Source organism: Rhinatrema bivittatum, chromosome 11 (assembly GCF_901001135.1).
Source record: "Rhinatrema bivittatum chromosome 11, aRhiBiv1.1, whole genome shotgun sequence".
Taxonomy (NCBI): Eukaryota; Metazoa; Chordata; class Amphibia; order Gymnophiona; family Rhinatrematidae; genus Rhinatrema; species Rhinatrema bivittatum.
Window position 1 is genome coordinate 68,504,210 of NC_042625.1, and position 19,747 is coordinate 68,523,956.

Here is a 19,747-nt window from a genome sequence, read left to right on the forward strand (position 1 = left end):
TGCGAATCCTATCCATAAGAAACCCCCTTGCTAACTCAACGGCTAGCAATAAACTGTAGGCTTAAATATCTGGGCAGCATAATGTCATCACAGGGGGACGCCCCTGAGGAACGCGCCAATGAGGAAATAAGAATGAGGGCTGCACGGTGCGCATGCCCTAAGGTTCCTGTAGAACATGGCGGGAGGCAGCGTCCAAGCCGGTCTGGGGAAGCCGGAGAGGACAGCAGGCAGATGCCACAGCAGCCAGGTGTCCGTAAAAAAGCAGGAGGAGCCGCAAACAAGGAAAGGTAGGCAGAGTGAAGCCGTTGGGAAGTGACAGTCACAACAGTACTCTCCTTCAAATGGCGGTCTCCTCTGCAGGTACCAGGTTTTGGTTTCCAAGGATGCAAGAGATGAAACTGATGGAGCATCTCTTTGTCAAGGATATTAACCAAAGGCTCCCAAGAATTTTCTTCAGGGCCAAAACCTTCCCATGAAAGAAGGTATTCCCAAGTCTTGCCTTGTCTTCGGACGTCAAGGACAGCTTCGACCTTGCATTCTAGGTCATCTTTTTAGAAGTATCCTTAGAGATTGGCTATACTAGCCACCCTCACTCTCTGTATAAAGTTTCCGATTGTTGTATACTCTTGTTTTCCCCCCTCTCTTTTCCTAATCCCCAGTTGCTCGCCCTTGTTATAATGTAACTTTTGACTCTGCCAATATCTGCCTCTTGTAATATGTTTATTAACTATGTTATTGTTAAAACTTTTGTTCGATGTAAACCGAGTTGATTTGATCTGCATCAAGAAATTCGGTATAGAAAAAACCTTAAATAAATAAATAAATAATAAATAAATAATCTTCTGCATTGATGGGAAATGGTTCCTGAGACTTGGAAGAGAACTCACTGAGAATGAGTGGTTTCAAAAGTGAAACATGGAAAGTGTTGTGGATGTTTAATCCAGGTGGTAGCTTCAGACTGTAAGTGATGTTGCCAAGACATTGAAGGATTGGAAATGGTCCAACGTAGTGAGAAGCGAATTGAGTGGAGGGTTACTTCAGTCTAAGGTGCTTAGTGGATAGCCAGACTTTGTCACCAGGTTGAAAGACAGGCGCTTTGGAATGGTGAGTTTCATAAAACCTTTTGGCTCGATCACTCGTTTTGAGTAACATTTCTTTCGTCTGAGTCCATAATTGATGGATATCATCAGCAGTGGATTGAGCTGCTGGGGACATCACTGAGAGCTTCAGTGAAAATGCCGGTGATGGTGAACGTCCATATACCACTTCAAAAGGTGTTGATCCAGTGGATGATGCTGGATGAGAATTAATGGCAAATTCAGCCCATGGTAACAGTTTGGCCCAGTTATTCTGATGGCAACTCACATAGGCCTGAATGAACTGTTTCAGGGTCCTATTCATCTGTTCTGTTTGGGCCATCTGATTGGGGATGATAGGCTGATGTATAATCTAGAGAGATGTCAAAAAGCTTGCTCAAAGCCTTCCAGAATCTTGCCGTGAACTGTGATCCTTGATCTGAGACTATGTGCTTCGGAGGGCCGTGAAGGCAAAAGATGTGGGTTATGAAGAGCTTCGCAAACTCCAAGGCTGAAGGTAAGCCAGGCAGCGCCACGAAATGGACCATCTTGCTGAAGCGGTCGACTGTGACCCAAATGGTATTCATACCTCCAGAGAGGGAAGATCAACTACAAAGTCAGTAGCGATATGCGTCCAGGGCTGTTCCAGAGCTGGAAGCGGTTTCAGCAATCCCCACGGTTGGCCAGAAGTAGGTTTGTGCTTGGTGCAGTTGGCACAAGATGCTATGTAGGAGAGTGTATCTTCTTTGATAGTTGGCCACCAATAATACTTCTGTAGCTTCAGCAGGGTACGGTGTTGACCAGGATGGCCAGCCAGCTTGGAATTGTGAGCCCAATAGAGCACTTTCTTCCTGAGGTGTTTAGGCATGATGGTTTTACCAGCAGGCACAGTATGCCTAGCTGCCAAGATGACTTTCTTCGGGTCGATAATATGCTGAGGTTCTTCTGGAACATCCTCCGAGAGAAAGGAACGTGACAGGGCATCAGCTCTGGTATTCTTATCTCTGAGGCGATTTTTGAGCACGAAGTCAAAACGGTTAAAAAATAAGGACCATCTGGCTTGTCTATGGTTAAGACGTTGCGCATGGCTGAGATACTCTAGATTTTTATGGTCCATAAACACAGTAATTTGATGTTGAGCACCTTCGAGCCAAGGCCACCATTCCTCGAATGCCAACTTAATAGCCAGGAGCTCTTTATCTCCGATCCCATAGTTCTTCTCTGCTGGAGAGAAACGTTGCGAGAAGAAGGAGCAGGGACGTAAGGATTTGGAGTCTGCAGTTTGGCTCAATACAGCCCCCATACTAACATCAGAAGCATCAACTTCCACAATGAATGGCTTGTTGGGGTCTGGATGACGCAGGCATGGTTCAATGGAAAAGGCAGTCTTTAAATCCTTGAACACGGAAATGGCCTCCGCAGACCATTTAGAAGCGTTGGCCCCTTTCTGGGTCAATGCAGTTAAGGGCACAGTTAAAGAAGAATAATTCTTTATAAAGCTTCTATAGTAATTAGTGAACCCCAAAAATCATCTCAGGGCCTTCAGGTAGGTTGGGACCAATTTTGAATACTCTAATTTTTGGGGATCCATCTGGAAGCCATCTTTAGACACAATATAGCCAAGAAAAGGCATAGAGTCCTTATGGAATTCGCACTTGGATAGTTTGGCGTAGAGCCGATGTTCTTGAAGTCTTCATACTACTTGTTTGATGTCCTCTAGATGAGTAGACAAGTCCTGAGAAAATATCAGGATGTCATTTAGGTACACTGCAACACTCTTGTACAACAGGTCCCGCAGGATGTCGTTCATCATGTTCTGGAACACAGCGGGTGTGTTGCATAGGCCGAAGGGCATTACTAAGTACTCGAAATGACCATCTTGAGTGTTGAAGGCTGTTTTCCATTCGTTGCCACTGCGAATGCGAATTAAATTATAGGCTCCCTTTAGGTCAAGTTCGAGAATATCTTGGCACCTTGAAGCCGGTTGAACAGCTCTGAGATTAAAGGCAGGGGATATCGGTCTTTGATCACAATCTCATTCAGACCTCGATAGTCGATACAAGGACGTAAAGTACCATCCTTCTTCCCCACAAAGAAGAAGCCTGCGCCAGCTGGAGACTTTGATGGTCTAATGAATCCTTTCTGTAAATTCTCCTCGATGTACTCGGACATAGCCTTACTCTCTATTGCAGAGAGTGGATAGACACATCCTTTAGGAGGTTCAGTGTTCGGTTTCAGCCTTATGGCACAGTCATAAGATCTATGTGGAGGAAGGATGTCCGCAGCTTCTTTGGAGAACACATCACAGAATGATGTGTATTGAGGCGGCAGTCCTGACATCACTGGAGTTGTAGGCATGCAGAGGACAGAAGAAACCTTCTTAAGGCGATTGCCATGACAACCTGGGACCCAGTGGGAGAGTTCCAAGTTGACCCAGTCAAATTGAGGCTGATGCAACTGCAACCAGGGTAACCCCAGAACGATAGGGTGCATGGCCTTCTCTAACACAAAGAAGGGAGTTGACTCAGTGTGGAGTGCTCCGGTGTGAAGGGTCACCAGTTCAATGCGACAGGTCACGTCACCCAGCAAAGGCTCTCCATGGATAGATGATAAGAGCAGTGGAACCTTCCAAGTGAGGAGGGGAATCCTCAAATGTTCCACTAGGCATCAAAGTATAAAGTTGCCTCCTGCCCCTGAATCCACCAGGGCAAGAGTTTGAAATTCGGATGGTCTGCAGATCAGGGAGACTGGGAGAGAGCGCGGAGGAGAGGGCATAGTAAGGCCTAAGAACAATCCTCCCACAGGACTTAGGCCCGTCCGTTTTCCAGATGAATTGGGCATGTTGGGACATCGTGACCAGCTAGTCCACAGTACATACACAAGCCATGCCTCTTCCGAAGTCTTCTCTCTTTTGAAGTCATGTGACTGCGACCAAGTTGCAACCTGTAGCTTTTTTACATTTTACATTATTCACAAACGTCCGCCTCCATCATTTGCAGAAAGATCTGATTCCTCTCTAGTAAATATGATTGAGCGGAGTTATCACCATCTGTATTTCACACACCAGCACTAATTATGATATCTTTGAGCATTTCACTCAGATTCCTTACTACTCCTTTCAACCCTTAGGAAGTTTTAGTTCATACTTTGACATTTATCAGGTGTTTGCTGCCTCTGAACTCCTGAAATGCACCTCTCCTGGTTCATAGATATGTAATATGCCTTCCAAGATAAAACATTACTTCATTGAGGTGGTACCATCATCCCCTGAAGCCTGAGGCAGTTCTGATTAGTCTCTTCTCCTCTTCACCCTCTCTGAGGAAAGATTCTGGATCCTTCTCAGAATGCCCATTTACACTGTGGACCCAACCACCACAGGGTCTCACTTCATAGATGTTTCTGAGGGATACCATTGCTTAGCCTCAGGATAACATCGGTTTAAGTCTCTGATTCAATGGGGCCACCGAGGTCTGGGATGTGTCATACTCATACTTCCCTTACCTACTAGAACCTGGGATGGGGGGGAACAAGGATGAGTTATGCGGCAGGGGGGACCGAGGACAGGGGAACCAAGGATGATTTATGCGGCAGGGGAGATCAAGGATGGGGGGACCAAGGATGATTTATGCAAGCAGCACTGAGGTGTTCAGTTTCAAAGGCTCAACTTTCAGTCATTGGCTAGTGAGGGGAGCGATCCACGTCAATGTTTGAGAGCCCTTGGAGAGAGGAGGTGATAGATCTGAATGCTCATCTAAATGTGTCAGAGGGAGGGAAATTTTGGAGGCTCGAAAAGAAGGTAGAATGGCAGTGATAAAGTGGATAATGAGCCCCCTCACTTGTTTTCAGTTGTGGGAATATGAATAGTTGTTGGGCCCATGGTTAAATAAGAGTAGAGGCAGCCTGTACCGAAAATTCTCTCTCCTAGCTATATGCAGATATTTATAAATACATTTTACAGAAAATGTAGTGCAGGAGATTGACCATGTGATTGGACGGGATCGGGCTCCAGCAGTGGAGGATCGGAGCAAGATGCCGTACACAGATGCTGTCATCCATGAGGTCCAGCGCTTCGCAGATATTGTTCCCCTGGGCGTCCCCCATGCTGTCACCCAAGATACTGAGTTCCGTGGCTACACCATCCCTGAGGTCAGCTGCATGTGGGATCAATCCCGAGGCTTGCTAACAATCATTGAATTCCATCAAGACCCTCTCCCCCCAACCCTGCAAACAAGTATCGTTTTAAGAGCTTGATATATGGATTTTCCACCAGTTGTTGATCCACTTTCTCTCTCGGTACGCAGTATGCACTAGAATAAGCACAGATAAGGAGCCTGAAGCAGACATGGAGTGACCTGTAGGAGGCAGCTAGTTATAAAGCACAAACTGGGTTAAAACTGAAGTAGTAAATAGCTACTTTAGACAGTGAGATAACAAGGACGGAGAGAGCAGCGCAGCCACCGCGTTCAGAGCTCCTTTAAGGCACAAGAAGCTGTTGTATTTAATAGGGGGAGAGGGGAAGGGGTCCTGGGCCTTGTGAGTGTGCGCTGGCTCAGTCCTGGCATTCCCTGATTGTTACTGCTACAGCCAGGCCCAGTTTAAGAGCTGCAAGGTGAGGGAAGGTGGCATTAGCATAATGGGAAGGAAACCTGGTTGGGAAGGGCGAGGGGGAGTGGAGCCGCAGGTGCAGCTATTTCTAGCTTTGCCACTGACACACAGGTTCCTCTCCACTGGCAACAGGTATTGCTGGGACCATCTGAAGTGCAGGTTTAGCACAAACCTCCTTCTGAACCGGTCCTTTACTAGGCTTGAGTTCTTTCACCTTATCATGAAGCTGGTGGTCAATTCTAGTAGCCAAAGCGACTAGTTCATCCAGCGAGTCAGGTGTCCCACGAACAGCCAGCTCGTCTTTCAAGCGAGTATCCAGACCTCTGAAGAAGAGGGTTTTCAGACATTTGGGATCCTAGCATAATTCCTTAGCAAGAGTCTTGAACTCTATTGCAAAATCAGCCAGTGGTCGATTGCCTTGCTTCAGGTCCACCAGGTCAGAACCAGCAACAGTCACTCGAGCAAGATCATCAAAAACGGATTTAAATAAGTCCAAAAATCCGTCAGTATCCTGCAAAATTGGATCCTTACATTCCCACAGCGTTGAGGCCCAAGACAAGGCCCTTCCATCAAGATAAGATAGAATATAAGTAGTCTTGCCATAGGCTGTGGGGAAGGGAGAAGGCTGTAATGCAAAATGCATGCAGCACTGATTTAGGAAACCTCTAGTTCTTTGAATCTCTCCAGAGAAACGAATTGGAGCAGCCAGAGGTACTGTAGTCTTTATAGTTACTTCAGGTAACTGACCTTCATTACGGGAAGCAGCGCCTTGATTCTTCTGTGCGTGCAGCTGATGGAACGCAGAAGTGAGTTTCTCCAGTGCGTCTTGTTGTTCAGCAATGCGCAGGGCCAGGCCCAGAATGGCCTGCAGGGCATTGAGCTGTGCCGGATCCATGGAGTTAGCAATCTGTTATAATTAGTGAGGTTTGGGTGGACCCTTGGACACTGTGGCAGCTGACCACGCCCACAGGGTGAAGTCCCATGAGGGGCCACAGGTCAGGCTCAGCTCTGGACACACAAACACAAATATTTCTTTATTTAGACAGTTTGAGAAGCCACCAGAGGTGGCAGTAGTGAGTAGAATATGTAGCCCGGCTGGGCTAGTATTCCCCAGGGCGCTGGAACAGCAGTTCCTCCGGTAGCAGTGCTGTAGTGGAGAGAACTGAGAGATTGAGTACAATAGAACATTCACAGAGTCCCAAATATGGAGAAGCCCCAAAATAGGGAGAGATGGCCCTCGAGGAGTGAGTACCAGATCACTGGGAGCAGATAGACTTGTTGGCAAAGTACTCACACAGCGGTTCCACGTAGGAGATGGCACTGGCGCTGGAACAGAGGCAGGCCCTCGAGGAGCGAGTACCTGGTTCCAGGGAGACAGCTCTGAGGAGTGGATGATAGTAGTACTCATTGATGGTGTCTGTAGCAAATTCTTCCAAGTAGAAGAGGAGATAGATGCAGGCAGCGGATCAGGGAATATGGGCCCTCGAGGAGCGAGTACCGGTTACCTGATAGCGACCTGAAAGAAGCAAAAGAGGCCCCCGAGGAGCGGGTACCCCGTTAGCAGAAAAAGTCCAATGGAAGCTGCAGAGGCAGAGTAGCTGGGTACGGAGAGCGAATCCCATCCGTAAGAAACCCCCTTGCTAACTCAACGGCTAGCAATAAACTGTAGGCTTAAATATCCGGGCAGCATGACGTCATCACAGGGGGACGCCCCTGAGGAACGCGCCAATGAGAAAATAAGAATGAGGGCCACGCAGCGCACGCGCCCTAAGGTACCTGTAGAACATGGCGGGAGGCAGCGCCCAAGCCGGTCCGGGGACGGCGGAGAGGATGGCAGGCGGACGCTGCGGCAGCCAGGCGTCTGTGAAGAGCAGGAGGAGCCGCAAACAAGGAAAGGTAGGCAGAGTGAAGCCGTCGGGAAGTGACGGTCGCAACAGATTGCTTTTCAAATTTACTATTTGTTTGGCTGGTCCTGTATGAGTTTTATGAAAGAAGAAATCTGGGCATTGTCATCCAGTGGCAGAATCTCAGACATGGCTATGTGAGTCTTTAAAGCATGAGGTCATGCTGATGATGTAGTGCAGATGGCAGGCAAGACATAAAGTGCCCCTTCCTGAGGAAGATGATGTATTCAGATCCTTACATACTTTTCCAAAAATGCAAACTAGGCAGTGATCATGTTCCCAGCTTGGCTGCTTTTATTTATTTTGGATGTAATTTTCCAATGGATTTTTGCACATAAAACTACATGCACGTACGGACTTTAGAAAATTGCTACTTTTACTGAAATTTCAAAGCTTTTGCATACATAAATGGGCTCTTGAAAATTGCTATGGTATATGGTACTTTTACATGAAAAACTCCTTAAAAAATTCACTCCTAAGTGCGTAATGGGGTTTGTTGGTAGAGCACTTCCAAATGCAACCTGTAGCTTTTTTACATTATTCACAAACGTCCGCCTCCATCATTTGCAGAAAGATCTGATTCCTCTCTAGTAAATATGATTGAGCGGAGTTATCACCATCTGTATTTCACACACCAGCACTAATTATGATATCTTTGAGCATTTCACTCAGATTCCTTACTACTCCTTTCAACCCTTAGGAAGTTTTAGTTCATACTTTGACATTTATCAGGTGTTTGCTGCCTCTGAACTCCTGAAATGCACCTCTCCTGGTTCATAGATATGTAATATGCCTTCCAAGATAAAACATTACTTCATTGAGGTGGTACCATCATCCCCTGAAGCCTGAGGCAGTTCTGATTAGTCTCTTCTCCTCTTCACCCTCTCTGAGGAAAGATTCTGGATCCTTCTCAGAATGCCCATTTACACTGTGGACCCAACCACCACAGGGTCTCACTTCATAGATGTTTCTGAGGGATACCATTGCTTAGCCTCAGGATAACATCGGTTTAAGTCTCCGATTCAATGGGGCCACCGAGGTCTGGGATGTGTCATACTCATACTTCCCTTACCTACTAGAACCTGGGATGGGGGGGAACAAGGATGAGTTATGCGGCAGGGGGGACCGAGGACAGGGGAACCAAGGATGATTTATGCGGCAGGGGAGATCAAGGATGGGGGGACCAAGGATGATTTATGCAAGCAGCACTGAGGTGTTCAGTTTCAAAGGCTCAACTTTCAGTCATTGGCTAGTGAGGGGAGCGATCCACGTCAATGTTTGAGAGCCCTTGGAGAGAGGAGGTGATAGATCTGAATGCTCATCTAAATGTGTCAGAGGGAGGGAAATTTGGGAGGCTCGAAAAGAAGGTAGAATGGCAGTGATAAAGTGGATAATGAGCCCCCTCACTTGTTTTCAGTTGTGGGAATATGAATAGTTGTTGGGCCCATGGTTAAATAAGAGTAGAGGCAGCCTGTACCGAAAATTCTCTCTCCTAGCTATATGCAGATATTTATAAATACATTTTACAGAAAATGTAGTGCAGGAGATTGACCATGTGATTGGACGGGATCGGGCTCCAGCTGTGGAGGATCGGAGCAAGATGCCGTACACAGATGCTGTCATCCATGAGGTCCAGCGCTTCGCAGATATTGTTCCCCTGGGCGTCCCCCATGCTGTCACCCAAGATACTGAGTTCCGTGGCTACACCATCCCTGAGGTCAGCTGCATGCGGGATCAATCCCGAGGCTTGCTAACAATCATTGAATTCCATCAAGACCCTCTCCCCCCAACCCTGCAAACAAGTATCGTTTTAAGAGCTTGATATATGGATTTTCCACCAGTTGTTGATCCACTTTCTCTCTCGGTACGCAGTATGCACTAGAATAAGCACAGATAAGGAGCCTGAAGCAGACATGGAGTGACCTGTAGGAGGCAGCTAGTTATAAAGCACAAACTGGGTTCAGGCTGAACTAGTAAATAGCTACTTTAGACAGTGAGATAACAAGGACGGAGAGAGTAGCGCAGCCACCGCATTCAGAGCTCCCTTAAGGCACAAGAATCTCTTGTATTTAATGGGGAGATGGGTAGGGGTCCTGGGGCTTGTGAGTGTGCGCTGGCTCAGTCCTGGCATTCCCTGATTGTTACTGCTACAGCCAGGCCCAGTTTAAGAGCTGCAAGGTGAGGGAAGGTGGCAATAGCATAATGGGAAGGAAACCTGGTTGGGAAGGGCGAGGCGGAGTGGAGCCGCAGGTGCAGCTATTTCTAGCTTTGCCACTGACACACAGGCCGATACAGAAAAACGCACGGGAGAGCCGGCGAGCGCCCGCTCTCCCGATGCCCGCACAGGCCACTCTTCTGGGTATACGATTCAGAAAGCCCAGGTATGTAAATTAGGGCCCACGGTTAAAGGAGGCGCTAGGGACACTAGCGCGTCCCTAGCGCCTCCTTTTTGACAGCCATAGGTTCGGAAAATGGACGCCGGCTAAATTGAGTGTCCGTCTTCCAACCCGCGGGCCGAGGGTAGATTTTTTTTTTTTTTTTAATTTTTTTAAATTTTGGGACCTCCGACTTAATATCGCTGTGATATTAAGTGAGAGGGTGTACAGAAAAGCAGAAACAACTGCTTTTCTGTACACCCTCTGACTTAATATCATAGCTTTTCTGTACACTTTCCCGGTGCTGGCCGAAATTAACACCAGCCTTTGGCAGGCGTTAATTTCTGAAACTAAAATGTGCGGCTTGGCTGCACATTTTACTTTCTGTATCGCGCGGGAATAACTAATAGGCCCATCATCATGCATTTGCATGTTGCGGGCGCTATTAGTTTCGGGGGGGGGGGGGTTGGCCGCGCACTTTCGACGCGCTATTACCTCTTACTGTATAAGGAGTAAAAATAGCACGTCGAAAACTCACGGCCAAACGCGGGCTAACAGTGCACTCCACCGGAGCGCACTTTACTGTATCGGCCTGAAGGTTTATGTGTTATGTCTCAAATTCTTGTCTCCAGGGCACTTTGGTCTTCCCTGCATTGACTACAGTTCTGAAGGATCCCAAGTGGTTCAAGAACCCCTACAGCTTTGACCCTGGACACTTCTTGGATGAGAACGGTGCTTTTAAGAAGAATGACGCCTTCATGCCCTTTTCAGCAGGTAGTTCTCTGGAAAAGTCAGAGCGAGAAATGGGTAAAAGGGAAATCCACACCGAGATACACAACATGAAAAACCTGGGAGGCATTTCCTGCTCTTCAGAGTCTGCCATTACTTGTATTTAAACACTGGGAGGGGGGATGAGGCGGGGATTCATTACACAAGTTTGTCTGACTAACAGGCCGATGCAATATTGAGCGCTAAGGTCAGGGCGCAGCTGAACATGCGGTTGGCTGTGCTATACTTACTCCCGATGCAATACTGGGATTAGTGTGTCCAAAACAGTGCGTATCTAACAGTGCTCATCAGATGTAAAATGTATGCTGGTAAGACTATTAGCTAGTACGCTCGATGTTAAAGGGACGCAAATGTTTTTATGCTCAAAAATTAACGCCAGCCCCAAAGCTGGTGTTAAGTTTTAAGTTGCTCCCAAGCCATGCAAAGAAACGCAGAAATACTGCTTTTCTGTGGTTCCTCCGACTTAATATTGTTGCAATACTAAGCAGGAGGAATCACAAAAGAAGCAAAAAAAAAATGGTCAGGTTAGGAATAGAGACACTCGGCGTCCATTTTCCTAACCTGAGCACCTGCCACGTCTCATAAACGCTTGATGCCATGGACGCACTAGTGTCGCTCAATTTATCCCTAGCGCGTCCTTTTTAGTGCGGGGGCTCATTTAACTATTGCATCGAGCGCTCAGTAGAGGATATTGGTCCGGATTTTAAAAGGGGTACGCGCGTAACCCTTTTAAAACCTCCCTGCGAGCGCCGAGCCTATTTTGCATAGGCTCAGGGATGCGCGCAAGCCCCAGGATGCGAGTAAGTCCCGGGGCTTGCAAAAAGGGGCGGTCGGGGGCGTGGCCAGGGGGTGTGGCTTCGGATCAGGGGCGTGTTTGGGGGGCATGTGGGCGGTCTGGGGGCGTGGCCAAGTGCCCCGACACAGTGGCCTGTGTCGGGGCCTGCCATGCCGGCGTGCGTAAGTTACTTCTGTTCGGATGCAGTAGTAACTTTTCAGATAAAGGTGTGTGTGGGGGGGGGTCTAGATAGGGCCGGGAGGGTGGGGAAGGTAGGGGAAGGTGGGGGGAGGTGGAAGGAAAGTTCCCTCCGAGGCCGCTCTGATTTCGGAGCGGCCTCGGAGGGAACGGGCAGCGCGTGCAGGACTCGGCGCGCGCAAGTTGCACAAATGTGCACCCCCTTGCGCGCGCCGACCCCGGATTTTATAAGATACGTGCGGCTATGCACGTATCTTATAAAATCCAGTGTACTTTTGTTTGCGCCTGATGCGCGAGCAAAAGTACGCGCGCGCTGTCTTTTAAAATGTACCCCATTGTGCGCACGTAAAAAAAAAGTGCATCTAGTTTGGACGCAGGTTTTTAGCGAGTCGATATTGCATCGTCTTGTAAGTGTGGGACTTAAGCTGAACAAACTGCTGGTTTTAAATTTCCCATCGCTTTGACAGCCTCCAATTTATCTGACTAACTTCTAGCTGGATAAAAGTTAGCTGGATAAGTCAGAAGCATTCAGGGTGATTTCAAGGTTGGAGTAAAGTTAGCTGATTAATTTATCCAGCTAAGGGGGAGATTTATTAAGCCGTGATTTTTTATTTGGGAGAGGTAAATACCGCAGGGAGGGGATCCCTGTGATATTTAGCCCCTCCCCAAGAAAATATTATAGCAAACGTTTTTTTCACCGGACAAACGCACTTCAAAAATCCCATGGTGAAATGGGGCTGCCATCATGTTAAAGGACCCAAGTCCCTAAAATCACCTCTCTTTCTCAAAGTGATAAAATTCTCCCAGGGTGTCTTTGGAGACTCTCACCCAACTCCCGCCACTATCTAAGACAGCGGCGACCTCAAAAAAATATTTTTTAAACCCTTCAAGACCTTGTGACACTTCAACCCTTCTCAAACCTGTCTTTTGTCATAAAACCAACTCCCGACCCCAAGCAAAACCTCCTCTTCCCAATAACCCCCACAGCAGCAACCCCCACCACTCTTCCTCTTCCATGGTCAAAATCTGTAAAACTCCCTGGGGTCTAGTGGACTCTCCAAGCCCCTCCTCCCACCCCCTACCAGAAAAAAAAGAGCCTGATTTTCAGAAGGCGTTTGACAAAGTTCCTCATGAGAGGCTTCTAGGAAAAGTAAAAAGTCATGGGATAGGTGGCGATGTCCTTTCGTGGATTACAAACTGGTTAAAAGACAGGAAACAGAAAATAGGATTAAATGGGCAATTTTCTCAGTGGAAGGGATTGGGCAGTTGAGTGCCTCAGGGATCTATACTGGAACCCGTGCTTTTCAATATATTTATACATTTTTTTATTTTATTTATTATTTTATTTATGAGATTTTATAGACCGAAGTTTGGAACATGCCTTCACTCCGGTTTACAGATATAACAACTTATTACAATGAAATGCGAGTTAGAATAACAATGATATAATAATGATTTTCATAACAAATACAGCAACGAAAATGAATATGTTAACTGAATACAGCAACAAAAATAAATAGATAAGTAAATAAAAGCAACTTTACACAATGTGTATCATGGCTGTTCTAATATGTCCATTATCTAACAGTTAATCAGGTCCACTAGTTACCTCACAGTTAAACCAGTCTACTAGTTAATCATTTCAATTTAGTATAATTGACATAGGTAAATATCAGTTTGCAGGGGTAGATTCGATATATTTAAATTTGTTAGGAGTACATGACTAAGAAGGCCCAGAGTCGACGTGAGTGGTGGTGGCGTCTTGGGCGCCATCGTGGCGCAGGAGCCGTGGTGACTGGCCTGCACCACGAGCAGACCCGGGGAGAGCAGGAGAACGGTGCAGGATGAAGGTAGACTGATGGGCATAACATTAGGTTCCTAACTTTTTAAGTTGGACTCCTAAATTGGCCCTTTTAAAAGTTTGCTAGGGCTGACTTCCTAAATTTAGGTGCCTAGTTTCACTAGGTGACTACATTTAGGGTCCTAAAAAATCGGTGGCTATGGGGGCGGATTTAAGGTGGGGTAAAAAAGCTATGCTCTTAGCTGCTCAAACTGACTCAGATCCCACCTAATCAGTTGGGATTTTAGGCTGTTCCTAATGAATATGAAAGAAATATATTGGAGGTAGTGCTTTCAAATATATATCATGCAAATTCATGTGGGATATTCTAAAAACTCGTTTAGAGGGGCACAAAGACTGATTTGAGCATCACTGCTTCATAACATCTTCTCCTCCCTCATGCAGAAAGTCTTTGCAGGAGTAATGTAATGTGATAATACAATGCATGATCCTGTGCTCAGTGATTTTACACTATGCCAAGCACCTTATCCATGTCTGATGTCCTTTCCCAGGAAAGCGTATCTGCCTCGGGGAAGGCCTGGCCCGCATGGAGCTCTTCCTGATCTTCACTACCATCCTGCAGAACTTCACTCTGACGACTACAAAGGAGCCAAAGGACATTGACCTCAGCTCAGGACTGAACTCAGGCAATGCACCACGCCCTTATCTGCTGTGTGTGCGCCCACGCTAAAGATATTCTACATGCATGCTGTGCCTTAGGAGCTATGTACTCCATGGGATACCAACAGTATCCCCAGCACAGGTTTTCTCCTCATGTGGCACTGTTTATACAAGATCGGATTGAGAAGGGAACCCATCAATTCAAGAACACATTGTTCAGCTGAATCTTATCCCTATTCTCCTTTGACTGAGATGTCCTGCAGTACAAGTAAAGGACTGTGAGGTTTGCAGAGACAACTCTCAGGGAAGGAACTGGATTCAACACATCAGTGAATGCCTTGGCTTTGGATTTATAACAGAATGCACAAAATTGGAAACATTAAATAGAAAATTGGCAACTCACCCCCCTGTGCATGCTTGCAAGATTACTGCTCTGCTCACTGTTTAAGCCAAGTTATTTAGCAGGTAGGCTGAAACTGACCAAGTAACTCCATGTCATCAGGGAACAGCTGAGCCAGTCGTGGTTTTACTCTAATGCATCTAGAGATTTGCACCACCTGCTTCCTTAGAGAAATTGGAACTAAATGTCCAGAGATGCACTGGGGTAAAACCAGGACTGGTTTAGCATATCACTGATGACCTGGTGCTGCCTAGTTTATTGTAAATCAGTGACTTATGAACATTTATTAATTTAGGGGTAGCTTTTTAAAGAAGTGCACGCGAGTCCATGTGCGCATGCTACCCGGCGCACGCATGTTATAAAATTGGGTTGTGCGCACATATGCACCAGATTTTGTAATTCGCGTGCATGTGCGGGCAGGAGATTTAGGAATTTCCCGCGTGGCGACGCATCTTGGCCTTCCACAGTTCCCTCCCAGTCCACTGGAACGGACTGGGAGGGAACTTCCCCTTCCCCTCTCCTCCCCACCCCCTAAATCCTCCCTACCTTATTTTTTTATTTTTCAAGTTGCTGCTTCTCTGGAGCAGTAGTTACTTGGTGGCACATGCTTCCCCGGCACAGCGGCAAATGGGATATCTCTTCTAAAGATACTTGGAAAACAGGGAAGTAGCCCGACAGACTTGGACAAAGAGTACCCAAATATGAATAACTCAAAACTGCCTGTATCATTTGCTAACAAGCAGTTTGTGAAACCAAAAAGAAATCAAAGTTCAAATAAAAAACATCCTTTTTAAAATATATTTATCTGAAGAATTTTCAAATAATCCAAGCAAAAATAAACTTGAACAGACACAGCACATAGAGATCCTCAAACAAAAGGAAACATCATTATAAGTAAACATAACTAGATCTCTCATACTCTGTCAGCGCACAAATGAAAGGGAATTCCAAGTCAGAAATATTGAGAAGAAATAATATAAACTAGAATGATACAATGAATGGAAAGGAAGGAGCCCTCAAATAATTGTTGACGCCAATATTTTATTTATTTAACATTTTTTATATACTGGTATTAGTAGGGACATCATACCGGTTCACAATTAAACACAGAACTGAAATTACATGATAACAAGGGGGCGTAACTAGGAGGGGGGATAACTTGAGAACAGCATGGAAGAAATAGTTAAAACAACAAGAGGTAACTCAGTAGAGACTTAAGTAGAGGCTTAATGTACAGTATCTTGGGGCAGCAGACCGGGGGGGGGGGGGGGGGGCGCAAGTAAACAAGGTCCTATTCTGGGTAGGCATGTTTGAATAACCAGGTTTTTAATTTCTTCTTAAATTTAATGGAGCATGGTTCAAGGCGCAAGATGGGGGGAAGAGATTCATAGGAGAGCATCTAACTTATGGCAGGGGGAGCAGATTCCTGCTGGAGTCTATTGTTAGGAAAAACAATCAGTTGTGAGGGTTCAAAAAATAATTTAACTCCCTGATATTTAACTACACACTTACAAAGTACAAATAAAAAATGTACTTTGAAACATCTGCATGTGAATGCCAGAAATATGAACAGTAAGATTGGTCAGAATATATAGCATTATACGAGGATATAGACATTACAGGCATTTCAGATATGTGGTGGAAGGAGGATAACTAATGGGACACTTTGATACCAGGTATAATTATATACATGTAATAGAACAGATCAAATTATTGGAAGGATGGCATTGTATGTAAAAAATGTCAAGCATGATAAAAATTCTACAGGAAACAAAATGCACTGTGAAATCCTTGTGGATAGAAATCTATTTGTGGTGGGTAAGGGTACAACAGTGGGTGTATACTACTGTCTACCTGGCCAAAATGAATCAATAGATTCTGAAATGTTAGCTGAAATTAAAAAATCAAATTAATTTGGCAACACTTTAATAAATGTGAGATTTCAATTTTCTCAGTATTGACTGGGTCAATGTCTCATCCGGACGTGCTAGAAAGGTTTAAGGGGTCAATTTAAAAAAGGTGTGCATGCAGGTTATAAAATGCATTTCCTGTGCACACATTCGTGCTGGATTTTCATGTCTGCGCACACGTGGGGACAGGTGGCCTGCTCCTTGTATGTGGGGGGAGGAATTTTAGAATAATTCGCATACAACACGAGACAGGGAGGGAACTTCCTTATCCCTAACCCTATCTTTCCTGCCTCTTCCCCTTTCCTCCCCGACCCCTAAACTAACCCTACCTATCCCCAATTTTTTATTTTTGTACTTAATGCTCCTCTGGAGCAGAAGTAATCTCCGTGTGCCAGCCCACTGCCGGCGCACACTTCCCCGGGACAGTGTGTAATAGCGCTGTCCTGGACAGCCTCCTGCTCCACCCCTTCCTGCCCAGACCCTGACCCCTGCCCTTCCCTTTCAGCAGGCCCGGCACTTGTGCGTGTATTGGGGGTTACATGCGTAAGGCCCAGCCATGCACATAACCCCCGATTTTTACGCGTGCGGGCCTTTTAAAATGTGGATGTTAGTTTCTGGATGCCATAAATGATACTTCATGGAGCAGCTGGTTCTAGAACCAATGAGAGAAACAGCTATTTTATATCTAGTCCTCAGTGGAACACATGACCTGGTTCAGGGGGTTACTGGGTGGGGTTGCTAATATTTTATTTAATATCTATTTAGCCCCTATTGGTCATGCCCTCGCTGATCTGGAGGTTGGGTATCGATTTTTCTCTGACGACATACAGTTCTTTGTACATGTGAGTAGGACCAAAGACGAAGCCTTGCAGAAAATGTATTTTTTCTTAAAGTATTTGAATCAGTGGTTGACAAAGAACAAACTTGTCTTGAATATGTCAAAAACAGAAATTTTGTACCTTGTAATATATCCCACATGGGATTTTCTAAGAAATTTAGACGTTGATGAGACATCAGTTACTATAAGTGATAAAGTGAAAAATCTGGGTTTTATAAGGATACCAAGCTATCACTTCGTCCTCAGATAAAAAAGGTAGTACAAACTTCATACTTTAAGCTACAGATACGTAGAAGAATTTGACCCTTTTTGGATGTTTCTGACTTAAAAATGATGATTACTCAATAGCCTTGTCCACCATTGATTATTGTAGTGCTCTTTATTTGGGTATTCCAAATCACCCTGGCAGTTGTTTGGCCTTCCTTCAAATTTTTTAATGCAAGGAACCCATTTTATCTATGCTTCCAAAATGGTATTTTTAAACAATATCCACACTTCATGAAAAGTTTTAACCCTTGTACTCACTCCTTTTAGTTTTTTTCTTTTTTTCTCATTCTGAGATAGTTTCTCTTTTAAAGTTATATGCTACTGTAATAATTTTACTTAATGTCCTATCTCTATTAATTCTTGGTATTTGGGTACTGCCAGGTTCTTGTGGCCTGGTTTGGCCTCTGTTGGAAACAGAATGCTGGGCTTGATGGACCCTTGATTTGACCCAGCATGGCAAGTTCTTATGTTCTTATGTCAAATTTGATTGCATTATGATCGTTATTGCTTATTTATTTATAGATTTATTGCCTATCTACAATTCTAGGGGATTTACAATAAACACATATAGGGCCGGTTTTTAAATGCCCAGGGCATTTAAAAAAACGGTCCCTGACTTGGGTAAGTTGTGCTGTTTTAACAGATGGAATAGTTAAAAGCGCTTTATTTGCCGACCTCAGGTTTCTTTGTGGTATGTGTACACTTAGGGGTAGATTTTTAAAAAGTACGCCCGCACGTACTTTTGTTCGCGCACCAGGCGCAAACAAGAGTACACCAGATTTTAATAGATATGCGCGTATCCTTTAAAATCCAGGGTCGGCGCAAGCAAGGCTGTGCAAAATCGGCAGCCTGCGCGCGGAGCGGCCTCGGAGGGAACTTTCCTTCCACCCCCTCACACCTTCCCCTCACTTCCCCTACCTAACCCACCCCCCCTACCTTTGTGGCAAAGTTATGCCTGCCCGAGGCAGGCGTAACTTGCGAACGCTGGGCCGGCCGCTGGCGTGCAATTCCCCGGCCCAGGAGCAGTTTCAAAGGCCTCGGCCATGCCCCCGAAACGCCCCCGGGCCGGAACCACGACCGCGGCCCCACCCCCGGATGACATGCCGCCGCGACACGCCCCCGACACGCCCCCCAGGAAAGCCCCGGGACTTACATAGGCTCGGAGCGCGGAGGGGGAGCTTGGGGCAGGTTTTCGGGGGGTACTGCACACCCTTTGTAATTTCATTGTTAGTGTAAATATGTAACAAATAGTCCTTAATAATTATAATCACTGCCAGAAGGTTTAAGAAATACTTATGGACTTCAGTGCATGTATGCATGGAGGGCCAGATTTTAAGATTTAGGCGGGGTGTAGATTTGTGCGCACAACCTAGTGCGCACAAATCTACGCCCGATTTTATAACATGTGCGCGCATCCGCACGCATGTTACAACATCTGGGGTCGGCGCGCAAGGGGGTGCACACTTGTGCACCTTGTGTGCTCCGAGCCCCTCAGCCTTTCTCCGTTCCCTCCACCCCTCACCTTCCCCTACCTAACCCGCCCCCCAGCCCTACCTAATCCCCCCCTTACCTTTAACTTAGAAGTTGCGCCTGCCTCCGGGCAGGTGTAGGTTGCGCACGGTGGCCAACGGCCGGCCCAGAATCCCGGGCACAGCGGCAAATGGCCGCTGTGCCTGGAGGCTCCAGCCCCGCCCCACCCCCGGACTGCCCTGCCCATGCCCGCCCCCTGTTTCACGCCACAGGACATACGTGCATCCCGGGGCATGTGCACATCGCCGGGCCTATGCAAAATAGGCTCGGCGTGTGCAGGAGGAGTTTTAAAGGGTTACGAGTGTATATTACGCTCGTAACCCTTTTAAAATTCGCCCCGGAGTGTACAAATTCTTCATGTCATAAATACCTGTATAAAAATAATAAAGCCAAAAAAATCCCAGACTAACTCAAGAATAAAAATGAAATATCAACAGAGTTGATGTAATAAAACCCACACTAAAATCAGAGTTAGATTTTATTTAATGTGGGTGTTACGATTCGCAGTCCCCATGGGATGCACTAAGCAAAGGAGATGCATGTACATCAGGAGTAAAAATAGCAAGCTAAACTGAAAAAGCACATTTTTTTAACTTGTGGTCTATTTGCATGCCAATCT

At 46.1% G+C, this 19,747-nt stretch overlaps 1 protein-coding gene across 2 annotated transcripts in view; it reads left to right on the forward strand.

The window, feature by feature from the left end:
• LOC115100865 (cytochrome P450 2G1-like) overlaps window positions 1–19,747 on the forward strand; it is a 106,570-nt gene that overhangs the window by 31,600 nt on the left and 55,223 nt on the right. Inside the window, exons 7-9 of one of the 2 annotated variants that reach the window (XM_029619874.1) lie at window positions 5,035–5,222; window positions 10,593–10,734; window positions 14,075–14,585. The exons of the other annotated variant lie outside the window; for it this stretch is intronic. Coding sequence (XP_029475734.1) covers window positions 5,035–5,222; window positions 10,593–10,734; window positions 14,075–14,253 — 509 coding nt within the window. The 3' untranslated portion in view covers window positions 14,254–14,585. Of the gene's footprint in view, window positions 1–5,034; window positions 5,223–10,592; window positions 10,735–14,074; window positions 14,586–19,747 lie in introns of those variants that run through there. 2 annotated transcript variants of the gene reach the window in all.